Source organism: Ranitomeya imitator, chromosome 1, assembly GCF_032444005.1.
Source record: "Ranitomeya imitator isolate aRanImi1 chromosome 1, aRanImi1.pri, whole genome shotgun sequence".
In the NCBI taxonomy this organism is placed as follows: Eukaryota; Metazoa; Chordata; class Amphibia; order Anura; family Dendrobatidae; genus Ranitomeya; species Ranitomeya imitator.
Window position 1 is genome coordinate 329,181,600 of NC_091282.1, and position 14,576 is coordinate 329,196,175.

The 14,576-nt window shown below is 41.0% G+C and overlaps 1 protein-coding gene across 1 annotated transcript in view; it reads right to left on the reverse strand.

The window, feature by feature from the left end:
• Positions 1–14,576, reverse strand: part of MYO18B (myosin XVIIIB) — a 1,113,366-nt gene that overhangs the window by 119,370 nt on the left and 979,420 nt on the right. Inside the window, exon 41 of the mRNA XM_069750613.1 lies at positions 599–763. Within this exon, the coding sequence (XP_069606714.1) occupies positions 599–763 (165 nt within the window). The remainder of the gene's footprint in view (positions 1–598; positions 764–14,576) is intronic.

Here is a 14,576-nt window from a genome sequence, read left to right on the forward strand (position 1 = left end):
TACTTCATGCACAAGAACTTCTTGAGAGAAGTGATTATGGAAAAAAAGTACATTTCTCATCATAAAGAAAATTCTGTGATTTTAATGATTGCAGTTATTAATCACAATATCGATTACAGTGCATAAAATACCTTAATCATTTCAAAGATGACACGAGAAATACATTAAGGCTGGGAACAATCTTTCCTTTGTCATTGCCTAGCATTCTTCTAGTATCTGGTAGCTAGTGAAAATATCCCATACAACGCTCATATTTACCATTTCCATTTACTTGATTTATGTAACGTTTGATTTTAGTAGCGTATAATAGGTTGTATGCAGTACAGATTTATTTATTATAGCAGGAATAAAATGTTTTGTATGACCAATCTACTTATCCAATTACTACATACCCTGACACCTTATATACTCTCACATCTTGTGAACAAACTTAATGAAATACAATGGAGCAACAAAAAATAGAGATAGTGGTGATTGCAACTTAAAAAAGTATAACTTGATCTATGTATATTGTGTGTTTCTTCTGTTTCCTCATAAATGTGTATAATACAACAGTATAAAATAAAAGCTTTTAAACCAGTATGACAAAATTGATTACCTTAAACTGTGAATGCTGAGTATATCAGATGTTGATTGTGTTGACTGGCGCCCACAAACACTTCCACCAGTTGGTGATGCCCAGCTAGCTGATGATCCACCCCAGGATCGGATACTCTCCGATTTTCCCACACTCATTACAGAGCCTATGGTTGATTGATTATCTCTGTAGAAAAAAAGAAGGAAAAGAGGCATGAGGCCATTGTAATATTTCTAAAGCCAACAAATGATGAAAAGAAAAAACCCAATCCAATGAGTAAAGGTATCGTCACACTCAGCGACGCTGCAGCGATATAGACAACGAGCCGATCGCTGCAGCGTCGCTATTTAGGTCGGTGTAGAAACGTCAAACACGGCAACACCAGAGAGATGCAGGAGCGATCCAGTGACGTAACGGCGACTCACTTATCGTTCTCGCTGGTTGTTAGCTCCATGTAAAAACATTGTAGGCATCGTTGCTTTTGCTGTCAAATATGACCATACACGCCTAGCTGACGACCAAATAAAGTTCTGGACTTCTAGCTCCGACCAGCGAAGGCACAGCGGGATCCTGATCGCTGCTGCGTGTCAAACACAACGAGATCGCTATCCAGGACGCTGCAACGTCACGGATCGTTGTCGTTCTCATTATAAATTTGCTGAGTGTGAAGGTACCTTAATCCAGTGAGGCAGAGGATGCAACGAAGTGCATACAATGAAGACAATAGTCAAGCGAACTCTGTAGACTTACAATGGTGGTGTCGGTCAAACTAAATTCATTTGCACCTTTTAAGCTATAGAGATAGCCTTTTATAAATGAATACAGTAAAAAATAATACTATCAAACATTAAAATTAGAGATGGGCGAACCCCTGTATGTTTGAGTTCAGCATGTTCAGCTTAACAGTTTAAAAAAGTTTGAGTTTGGAGTCCATGCCCGAACAGTAGGTGTTCGGCACGGAAGCTGAAATTTACTGTTTGGGTTAGCCCATCTCTAATTACAATATCATCACTGCAGGATATTTCCTCAGACTGTTTTTATTTTAGGTTCTGTTTATGAGTGCCTGCAGTGTGAATGTACACCTATGCATTGCACTTATACCATTATACAGTCATGGCCGAAAGTGTTTGCACCCTTGGTTTTTGTTCCAGAAAATTAAGTTTTTCTCCTAGAAAATTATTGCAATTGTACATGCTTTGTTATTCAAGCGTTTATTTCCTTTGTATGTATTGAAATAACACAACAAAACAGGAAAAAAGGCAAAGTGGACATAATTTCACACAAACTATAAAAAGGGCTGATCAGAATTGTTGACACCGTTTCAAGATTTTGGGTAAACAACTCTGTTTCAAGCATGTGATGCTCATTCAAACTCACCTGTAGAAAGTAACAGGTGTGGGCAATATGAAAATCACACCTGATACCAGATAAAAAGGGGAGAAGTTGACTCATTGTTTGCATTGTACTTCTGTGTGTGAAACACTATATATAGAGAACAGCTAGAAGAGAAGAAAACTGTCTGAGGACTTGAGAACCAAAATTATAAACACTCTGAATGCTACAAATCCATTTCCAGAGATCTTGATGGTCCTTTGCTCAGCATAATCAAGAAGTTGATATCCCAAGGCACTGTAGCGGGTCTCCCTGGACGTGGACAGCAGAGAAAATTTAATGAGAGCTTGCGATGCATTATAGTCTGGATGATGGTTAAGCGGCCCCAATCAAATTCCAAAGAAATTTAAGCTGTCCTGCATGCTCAGGGTTTATCACTGTCAGCTCAAATTATCCGACATTTGAATGAAATTAAACGCTATGGCAGGAGACCGAGGAGGACCCCACTGCTGACACACAGACATAAAAAAGGCAGATTGCAGTTTGACAAAATGAACATGAGTAAGCCAAAATTCTTTTGGAAAAGCGCCTTTTGGACAGATGAAACCAAGATAGAGCTTTTTGGTAAAGCACATCATTCTACTTTTTTTTTTTTACAAAAACAGAGTTAGGCCTACAAAGAAAAGAACACAGTACCTTCAGTCAAATAAGATTTAGTTTCAAAGATGGTTTCGGGTTTTATGGCTGCCTCTGGCACTGGGTGCCTTGACTGTGTGCAAGGAACCATGAAATCTGAAGATTACCAAAGGATTTTAGATACCAATGTACTTCCCAGTGTCAAAAAGCTTGGTTTTGCATTCTAGGTCATGGGTCTTCCAGCAGGACAATGACCCCAACCATACTACAAGAATCACCCAGAAATAGATGGAAACAAAGTGCTCGATAATTCGGAAGTTGTCAGCAATGAGTCTTGATTTAAATCCCATTAAACAACTGTGTAGAGATATTAAAATTGCTGTTGGGAGAAGGCACCCTACAAATACGAGAGATCTGGAGCAGTTTGCAAGAGAAAAGTGGTACACAATTCCAGTTGAGAGATGTAACACACTTGTTGATGGTAATAGTAAGTGACTGATTGCAGTTATTTATTCCAAAGGGTGTGTAACCAAATATTAAGTTGACAGTGCCAATAATTATGGCCAGCCTTTTTTGGGCTTTTGTGTAAAATGTTGTCCAATTTGCCTTTTTTCTGTTTTTTTCTTTTTTTTTTTTTGGGGGGGGGGAGTTGTTCCAACAAATGCAAAGGAAATATGCGTTTATTGTAATTGCAATAGTTTTCTAATAGAAATTCTTCAATATCAGGAATAATTTCATTAGTGCTAACAATTTCGATCATGAGTTTGTGCTCTGGCTAAGTTTTTTTGTTTCATTACTTCATCATATGGAAAAGAATGCTATAGTCTCACTGCTCTTACAGTAAATAATCTGCATCTGTGATTAATCCTTCTTTCCTCTAGACTTAGAGGATGCCCCCTTGTTACCATTGCATGCGTAAGCTCATTAAAACGTTCTCTCCACTGTCCTATCATATATTTATTCATTGTAAAAGATTACCCCTAAGCCTTCGCTTTTCCAAACTGAATAACCCTAAGTTTGATAACCTGTCTTCATACTACAGTTAACTAGTGTTGAGCGATACCGTCCGATACTTGAAAGTATCGGTATCGGATAGTATCGGCCGATACCCGAAAAATATCGGATATCGCCGATACCGATATCCGATACCAATACAAGTCAAGGGCACACCAAGTATCGGAAGGTATCCTGATGGTTCCCAGGGTCCGAAGGAGAGGAAACTCTCCTTCAGGCCCTGGGATCCATAGGGATGTGTAAAATAAAGAATTAAAATAAAAAATATTGATATATTCACCTCTCCGGCGGCCCCTGAACATCACGCTGGTAACCGGCAGGCTTCTGTGTTTAAAATGAGCGCCTTTAGGACCTGCGAATGACGTCGCGGCTTCTGATTGGTCGCGTGCCGCTCATCAAGCCGCGACGTCATTCGCAGTTCCTTAATTCCTAGAATTAGGAGTTTAGTGAATGAGAATGACGTCGCGGCTTCTGGTCATATGAGCGGCACGCGACCAATCAGAAGCCGCGACGTCATTCGCAGGTCCTAAAGGCGCTCATTTTAAACACAGAAGCCTGCCGGTTACCAGCGTGATGTCCAGGGGCCACCGGAGAGGTGAATATATCAATATTTTTTATTTGAATTCTTTATTTTACACATCCCTATGGATCCGATACCGATACCCGATACCACAAAAGTATCGGATCTCGGTATCGGAATTCCGATACCGCAAGTATCGGCCGATACCCGATACTTGCGGTATCGGAATGCTCAACACTACAGTTAACCCATTCCCATAATAACCTTGGTTGCTATGTGCAAATCCAGTCCCATATCTGGCAGTCAAATGGATAAACCTCTCTTTGTTTGGTGGATGCTCAGGAAATACTATGAAGTGACTGGAGGGCAGTGGGATAATGAACGCATTTAAAGGTATGGACTCTATGACCTGATTTTCAGTGATGGGCTATGTTCAAACTACAGCATGCAAACACAATTTAGCCAATTGAATACAGCCAACTTTGTACAGAAGGATCTTTCTTATTCCAGCATAATTGTGCTATGTCACACAAAAGCAAGATCCAAAAAGCATGGTTAAACAAGACGGGTGTAAAGGAACCTGGGTAAGGAGCCTGAACAGAATCCTGGCTTAAACCCCATCAAGTACCTTTGGAGTGAATTGAAATTTGAACTGTGAGTCAGACCTTTTCTGACGATACTACTAGTGATGAGTGAATATACTCGTTACTCGAGATATCTCGAGCATGCTCGGGGGTCCTCCGAGTATTTTTTAGTGCTCGGAGATTTAGTTTTTCTTGCTGCAGTTGAATGATTTACATCTTTTAGCCAGCATAAGTGCATGTGGGGGTTGCCGGGTTGCTAGGCAACCAAAGTCTTGCTTTGTAACATCATTCACTATATTTTGTTAGCCATTAAAAGTTATCACACCCATAAGATTCCTATTTTGTTTCTCCCACTGAGAGCACTCTATATCAGGGGTGTCAAACTGCATTCCTCGAGGGCCGCAAACCATGCGTGTTTTCAAGATTTCCTTAGCGTTGCATAAGGTGCTGTAATCATTATGTGTTTAGGTGATTAAATTATCACCTGTGCAGTACAAGGAAATCCTGAAAACATGACCTGTTTGCAGCCCTCGAGGAATGCAGTTTGACACCCCTGCTCTATATCTTTTTATCTACTAGCTAACATGGTACCAAACCACTTTTTTTCATACAACCTGGCTTTTCACTGGGTTTTATTAGGGTATACATCAGTTCGTGTAAAGAACATGCCTGCAACTGTGAACATTTAGTTTTCTTTTTATTGTGAAGCAATATGACAAAATAACTGAAAACTTCAGTGTACATAACTATTCACCCCCCCTAATGTCAGTACTTTGTAGAGCCTCCTTTTATGGCAATTACAGCTGCAAGTCTCTTTGGATAAGTCTCTATGAGCTTTCCACATCTTGCCACTGGGATTTTTGCTGTTTACGCAAGTCAAACCTTCTCGTTTAAGTTAGATGGTTTCCTCTGGTGAACAGCAATCTTCAAGTCTGACCACAGGTTCTCAATTGGATTAAGGTCTGGGCTTTGACTAGGCTACTCCAAAACATTTACATGTTTCCACTTAAACCACTTGAGCGCTGCTTTAGCAATATGCTCTGGGTCATTCTCTTGTTGGACGGTGAACTCTATTCCAATCTCAAATCACTGACAGTCTGAAACAGATTTTGTTCAAGAATATCCCTGTATTTTGCACCATTCATCTTCCCTGTTCTTGCTGCTGAAAAAGGTCCCCAAAGCAAGATGCTGCCACCACCATGTTTCACATGTGGATGGTATTCTTTGGGTCATGAGCTGTGTTTGTTTGGTGCCTGACATAGAGTGGGGAAATAAGTATTTGATCCCTTGCTGATTTTGTAAGTTTGTCCACTGACAAAGACATGAACAGTGTATAATTTTAAGGGTACGTTAATTTTAACATTGAAAGATAGAATATCAAAAACAAAATCCGGAAAATCACATTCTATAAAGTACATAAATTTATTTGCATTTTGCAGTGAGAAATAAGTATTTGATCTCCTACCAAACATTAAGAGTGCTGGCTCCTTCAGTCCAGTTAGACGCTCCTAATCAATTCGTTACCTGCATTAAAGACAGCTGTCTTACACAATCACCTTTATAAAAGACTCCTGTCAACAGACTCATTTAATCAGTCAGACTCTAAACTCTACAACATTGGCAAGACCAAAAAGCTTTATAAGGATGTCAGAGACAAGATCATAAACCTGCACATAGCTGGAATGGGCTACAAAACCATAAGTAAGATGCTGGGTGAGAAGGCGACAACTGTTGGTGCAATAGTAAGAAAATGGAAGAAATACAAAATGACTGTCAATTGACATCGATCTGGGGAACCATGCAAAATCTCACCTCATGGGGTATCCTTGATCATGTGGAAGGTGAGAGATCAGCCTAAAAACTACACAGGGGGAACTTGCTAATGATCTCAAGGCAGCTGGGCCCACAGTCACCAAGTAAACCATTGGTAACATATTATGCCAAAAAGTTTTAAAATCCTGCAGTGCCCGCAAGGTCCCCCTGCTCAAGAAAGCACATGTGCAGGCCCATCTGAAGTTTGCCAATGAGCACCTGGTAATTGTGTGAGTGATTGGGAGAAGGAGCTGTGGTCAGATGAGACAAAAATTGAGGTCCTTGGCATTAAGTCAACTCGCTGTGTTTGGAGGAAGAGAAATGCTGCCTATGAACCAAAGAACACCATCCCCACTGTCAAGCCTGGAGGAGGAAACATTATGTTTTGGTGGTGTTTCTCTGCTAAGGGCACAGGGATCAAGTACCGTATATACTTGAGTATAAGCCAACTCGAGTATAAGCCGACCCCCCTAATTTTGACCCCCAAAAAAGTGGGAAACTTAATGATGCGAGTATAAGCCTAGGGTGGGAAATGCAGCAGCTACCTGTAAATGTCAAAAGTAAAAATAGATACAAATAAAAGTAAAATTAATTGAGACATCAGTAGGTTAAGTGTTTTTGAATATCCATATTGAATCAGGAGCCCCATATAATGCTCCATAAAGTTTATGATGGACCTCATAAGATGTTCCGTATTAAAATATGCCCCATATAATCGTACATAAAGGTTAATAATGGCCCCATTAGATGCTCCATATACACATTTGCCCAATATAATGCTGCACAAACCTTGATTATGGCCCTATAAGATGCCCCATACAGACATGGGTACCATGTGACGGCTCAGTACAGGAAGAAGCTGCCGGCGCCGGGGAAGCCAGGGACCTGCAGGGACCACGCCAGGAGTAGGTGAGTATAATTAGACAGCCCCCGCTCCCCCTCCCCTGCCGACCCCTGGGTATGACTTGAGTATAAGCTTTCAGCTCAAAAAAGTGGGCTGAAAATCTCAGCTTATACTCGAGTATATACGGTAACTATTTCTCCCTGCAAAAATGCAAATAAATTTATATATTTTATACAATGTGATTTTCTGTATTTTATTTTTTATATTCTATTTCTCAATGTTAAAATTAACCTACCCTTAAAATTAGAGACTCATGTCTTTGTCAGTGGGCAATCTTACAAAATCAGCAAGGGATCAAATACTTATTTCCCCCATTGTAACGTTTATCTTGGTGGCCAAAAGTTAACGTTTGGTTTCATCTGACCACAGCACCTTCTTCCATACATTTTGGGAACTCTCAAACATATCATTTGGCAAACTCAAAATGAGCCATACAATTTTTCTTTGTAAGTAAAGAGACTTTTTTCTACCCATTCATCCATAAAGACCGTCTTTATGAAGTGTTCAGCTTATTGTGGTCGTATGGACGGATGCTCCAGTCTCTGCTTGGGAACTCTGCAGCTCCTTCATGTTTATCTTTGGTCTTTGTGCTGCCTCTATGATTAATACCCTTATTGCTTGGGCTGAGAGTTCTGATGAGCGGCCCTCTTTTGGCAGGTTTGCTTTGGTACCATGTTTTTTACATTTGATGATAATGAATTTGATGGTGCTTCGGGGGATCATCAGAGAATATGATTTATGAAGGCATTTGCAAGTACCAGAAATATTTAGGGGCTTCATAGCAAAAGGGGTAATACTTAAGCACATGCCAATTTTTAGTTATTTGATCCCATAAATTTAATTTCTGCCTACATTTTTCTCATTTTACTTCACCAACTTGGACTATTTAGTGCTGATCCACCACACACAAATCAAATTACAAAAATATTTAAACACAGTTGAAGTGTGACAAAGAAGTAAGTACAAAGGCAAGGGGGTGAATACTTTTTCAAGCCACTGTATTTACTTGGAGATATAGGGTTAATCTGTAGGTAAATAGCATTAAAATGCTGCATGACAGTTAAAGATGAGCATGTGACCAGATCTGTACACCAACCTCCTCTAACAGGAAAAACTGCTTTCCCATGTGGAGTGTTTCTCAGTTGATCACATGCGCCCATCCATGGGCTGTCATTTCTGTAACAGTAGAGTTGTGTTATCTATGCGGAAGACTGCACGAACAAATGAGTGATGTTTAACAAATTAAATTGGCATTGAACCAGTAGACCCTAGGTTCAAAATTAGAGATGAGCCAGCAATAAAATGCTCCGGTGCTCGTTATTCAAACCAACCAATTCCTAATGCTTAAATGCTCCTTTCAAGTAATTAGAATAAAGGAAGTAAATGGGAAATTTGAGCATTTTTCTAGCAGACCCTACATGGAGGTCTGGGTGAAGTGAAAATGTTGAAATGGATGGAAAAAGTGCTGAATAGAAGAAAAGCAGCATGGAACAGAAAGCATGTAATACTCTATGGATAAAGCATTGAATAAAGAAAAATATGTCAACCCTTTTTTGTAGTGTTATATACCACAGAAATGTAACAAAAAGCACATAATACAGTATGGATGACTAATTGACTCCAGAAATATTTTTCAACTCTTTTTTGGAGTGCTTTATACCACTAAAATGTAACAGAAAGTACATAATACTCTATGAATGACTGTGATTCATTAACCCTTTAGTGACAGAGCCAATTTGGTACTTAATGACCGAGCCAATTTTTGCAATTCTGACCACTGTCACTTTATGAGGTTATAACTCTGGAACGCTTCAACGGATCCCGCTGATTCTGAGACTGTTTTTTCGTGACATATTGTACTTCATGTTAGTGGTAACATTTCTTCGATATTACTTGCGATTATTTATGAAAAAAACGGAAATATGGCGAAAATTTTTAAAATTTTGCAATTTTCAAACTTTGTATTTTTATGCCCTTAAATCAGAGAGATATGTAACAAAAAATAGTTAATAAATAACATTTCCCACATGTCTACTTTACATCAGCACAATTTTGGAAACAAAATTTTTTTTTGTTAGGGAGTTATAAGGGTTAAAAGTTGACCAGCAATTTCTCATTTTTACAACACCATTTTTTTAGGGACCACATCACATTTGAAGTCATTTTGAGGGGTCTATATGATAGAAAATAACAAAGTGTGACACCATTCTAAAAACTACACCCCTCAAGGTTCTCAAAACCACATTCAAGAAGTTTATTAACCCTTTACGTGCTTCACAGGAACTGAAACAATGTGGAAGGAAAAAATAAACATTTAACTTTTTTTTGCAAACATTTTAATTCAGAACCATTTTTTTCATTTTCACAAGTGTAAAAACAAAAATTTAACCATAAATTTTGTTATGCAATTTCTCCTTAATATGCCAATACCCCATATGTGGGGGTAAACCACTGTTTGGGCGCACCGCAGAACTTGGAAGTGAAGGAGCGCCATTTGACTTTTTCAATGCAGAATTGGCTGGAATTGAGATCGGACGCCATGTCACGATTAGAGAGCCCCTGATGTGCCTAAACAGTAGAAATCCCCATAAGTGACACCTTTTTGTAAACTAGACCCCTTAAGGAACTTATCTAGATGTGTGGCGAGCACTTTGAACCCCCAAGAGCTTCACAGAAGTTTATAACGTAGAGCCGTGAAAATAAAAAATCGCATTTGTTTACACAAAAATGATATTTTCGCCCACAAATTCTTATTTTCACAAGGGTAACAGGAGAAATTAGACCACAAAAGTTGTAGTGCGATTTCTCCTGAATACATCGATACCCCATATGTGAGGGTAAACCACTGTTTGGGCGCACCGCAGAGCTTGGAAGTGAAGGAGCGCCGTTTTACTTTTTCAATGTAGAATTGGCAGGAATTGAGATTGGACGCCATGTCGTGTTTGGAGAGCCCCTGATGTGCCTAAACAGTGGAAACCCCCCACAAGTGACACCATTTTGGAAACTAGACCCCTTAAGGAACTTATTTAGATGTGTGGTGAGCACTTTGAACCCCCATGTTTCACAGAAGTTTATAACGTTGAGCCGTGAAAATAAAAAATCGCATTTTTTCTACAAAAATGATTTTTTTGCCCCCAAATTTTTATTTTCACAAGGGTAACAGGAGAAATTAGACCACAAAAGTTGTAGTGCAATTTCTCCTGAGTACGTCGATACCCAATATGTGGGGGTAAACCACTGTTTGGGCGCACCGCACAGCTTGGAAGAAAAGGAGTGCCGTTTTACTTTTTCAATGTAGAATTGTCTGGAATTAAGATCGGACGCCATGTCGCATTTGGAGAGCCCCTGATGTGCCTAAACAGTGGAAACCCCCCACAAGTGACCCCATTTTGGAAACTAGACCCCCCATGGAACTTATCTAGATGTGTGGTGAGAACTTTGAATGCCCAAGTGCTTCACAGAAGTTTAGAATGCAGAGTCGTGAAAATCAAAAATATTTTTTTTTCCACAAAAAGATTTTGTAGCCCCCAAGTTTTTATTTTCACAAGGGTAACAGGAGAAATTGGACCACTAACGTTGTTGCCCAATTTATCCTGAGTACGCAGATGCCCCATATGTGGGGGTAAACCACTGTTTGGGCGCACGGCAGAGCTCGGAAGGGAAGGAGCGCTGTTTTGGAATTCAAACTTAGATAGAATGGTCTGTGGGCGTTATGTTGCGTTTGCAGAGCCCCTGATGTACCTAAACAGTAGTAATTCCCCACAAGTGACCCCATTTTGGAAACTAGACCCCCAAAGGAAATTATCTAGATGTGTGGTGAGAACTTTGAATGCCCAAGTGCTTCACGGAAGTTTAGAATGCAGAGTCGTGAAAATAAAAAAATATTTTTTTTTCCACAAAAAAGATTTTGTAGCCCCCAAGTTTTTATTTTCACAAGGGTAACAGGAGAAATTGGACCCCAAAAGTTGTTGTCCAATTTATCCCGAGTACGCTGATGCCCCATATGTGGGGGTAACCCAGTGTTTGGGCGCACGGCAGAGCTCAGAAGGGAGGGAGCACCATTTGACTTTTTGAGCGCAAAATTGCCTGTCGTGTTTGGAGACCCCCTGATGTACCTAAACAGTGGAAACCCCCCAATTCTAGCTCCAACCCTAACCCCAACACACCCCTAACTCTAATCCCAACCTGATCCATAATCCTAATCACTAACCCTAACGATAATCACAACCCTTACCCCAAAACAACCCTAATGTCAACCCTAACCATAACCCTAATCAAAACCCTAAATCCAACACACCCCTAATCCTAATCTCAACCCTAACCTCAAACCTAACCCTAATCCCAATACACCCCTAATCACAACCCTAACCTTAACCCTAATCCCAAGCGTAACCCTAATCCCAAGCCTAACCCTAATGCCAACCCTAACCCTAATACAAATCCTAATCCAAACCCTAACCCTAATCCCAACTCTAACCCTAACTTTAGCCCCAACCCTAGCCCTAACTTTAGCCCCAACCCTAACCCTAGCCCTAAGGCTACTTTCACACTTGCGTTGTTTGGCATCCGTCGCAATCCGTCGTTTTGGACAAAAAAATGGATCCTGCAAATGTGCCCGCAGGATGCGTTTTTTGCCCATATACTTGTATTGCCGACGGATCGTGACGGATGGCCACACGTCGCGTCCGTCGTGCACTGGATCAGTTGTGTTTTGGCGGACCATCGGCACAAAAAACGTTCAATGTAACTTATTTTGTACATCGAGTCCGCCATTTCTGACCGCGCATGCGTGGCCGTAACTCCGCCCCCTCCTCCCCAGGACATAGATTGGGCAGCAGATGCATTGAAAAACTACATCCGCTGCCCACGTTGTGCACAATTTTCACAACGTGCGTCGGTATGTCGGGCCGACGCATTGCGACGGCCCCGTACCGACGTAAGTGTGAAAGAAGCCTAACCCTAAATTTAGCCCCAACTCTAACCCTAAATTTAGCCCCAACCCTAACCCTAAATTTAGCCCCAAACCTAACCCTGAATTTAGCCCCAACCCTAACCCTAAATTTAGCCCCAACCCTAACCCTAAATTTAGCCCCAACCCTAACCCTAAATTTAGCCCGAACCCTAACCCTAACCCTAACCCTAACCCTAGCCCTAACCCTAACCCTAGCCCTAACCCTAACCCTAGCCCTAACCCTAGCCCTAACCCTAACCCTAATTTTAGCCCCAACTGCTCTTCTCCTGCCGGCCGGCAGATGGCGACAGATGGCGGGCGCAATGCGCATGCGCCCGCCATTTTCCTTTGCCAAGAAGACGCCGGTGGCCAGGAGGAGCAGCAGGAGGACCCAGGGACACCGGTAAGTATAATAGGGCCCCTGAATCCCCCTATTTCTCTGTCCTCTGATGTGCGATCACATCAGAGGACAGAGAATTACACTTTGCTTTTTTTTTTTTTGCGGTCGCCGGTAAACAGTTAATTACCGGCGATCGCAAAACAGGGGTCGGTAAAACTGACCCCGATCATGTTCTTTGGGGTCTCGGCTACCTCTGGCAGCCGAGACCCCAAAGATTCTCCCGGTGCCGGCCGGCGGGCGCACTGCGTATGCGCCCACCATTTTGAAGATGGCGGCGCCCATCGGGAGCCACGAGGAGCACTGGGGGAGACAGGTAAGTATTGGGGGGCTACCTGGGACCCCATTTCTCTGTCCTCTGATGTGCGATCACATCGGAGGACAGAGAAATTAAAATGAAATTGCGGGGTTTTTCTTGTGATCGCCGGTAAACGGTTAATTACCGGCAATCGCAAATGCGGGGTCGGTAAAAAAAACCCGAATCATGTTCTCTGGGGTCTCGGCTACCCCCGGCAGCCGAGACCCCGGAGAAAATCCAACTCTGGGGGGCGCTATTTACTTTTTCCACAGCGCCGTTAATTAACGGCGCTGTGGTTTAAGTACCCTTAGCGGCCGCCGTTAAAAGGCGTATCGGCGGTCGTTAAGGGGTTAAACTGTGCACACACAGGACTGAACAAGTACACTTTCCATCCAATATGAGCTATTCCTCAACTGGGCAATGATGTCACTGTGCTGAGCATCCTTTTGTAAGCCCTGATGATGTCATATAGCCATCCAATCACAGTAATGCCACTACCAAGATGGCTACAGCATTACAGTGATGCACAGGCAATCCCTGCATGCCTATTGGCTGTGTAACAGGCGCCAAACATGCGGGGTGAGGATTTGAGTTTCAACTTTGAATACTGGCTAATGTTTGCCAAGTGCTGCGCACATGCAAGCACCTAGATTCTCGAATGACATCCAAATATCACCGAGCACATTCACTCATCCGTATTCAAAATGTAAGTTAAAAGAATAGTACATCCTCTTAAAAATCACCAAATTGGGTCCAACTCAATATCAACAGCCCTAGTTTTGGAACTAATTGTTCAAATAACCTCCTTTAGGTGTTTATGCATTTTAAAATTATGAACATTTTATATAACAATGATATGAATTTAGTGAAGAGGATTCCATTTATAGCATAATAGAAATGAACGAATCGGTTAAAGGGAAATAACATTTTCATCTTTCTTTAACAACATCTGCATAGATGTGCCACTCTTACAAGTGTTTCAGTGTGAGTACTGTTCATTCAATAACTTGTCAACATTATTTTGCTCGTAGCGCATATTTTTTCTACTTTAAAGGAAATCTAGACAGGAAAGTAAATGGAAAAGGAGTTTCCACAGTGTTAGGTATTGATAAAGTTCTGCAGTCCAAACACTGCCTGAAATTGTTCACATTAACTAGAACTCAAAGCAGATTGTGCAATAAATGAAATTTGACATGCATACACAAGGTTTTCATTGAACCAGTGAGCAATTTATTGAAAATCTTTAATCCATCTCCTTGAGGCCATTGTGCTCAGTAAAAAAAATGAATTACTTTAATCTACAAACTTATTGGAGGTGCTTTTTCACCATATCAGCCCATTTCGACTTTTCATTTCTAACAGAAATCTGACTACACAAAGCCACAGTTAAGGTAATGTATAGTCAGTGTTTGTCAACCTTTCAGACACCATTGATATTAAGTTTCTAACACACAAAGAAGAAGCTTTCACACATTGCATAAACTGATGTTATTAGAAGACTACATTTAAAATATTGTTACACACCTAAGTCTAAAGAGCCGCACAAATATA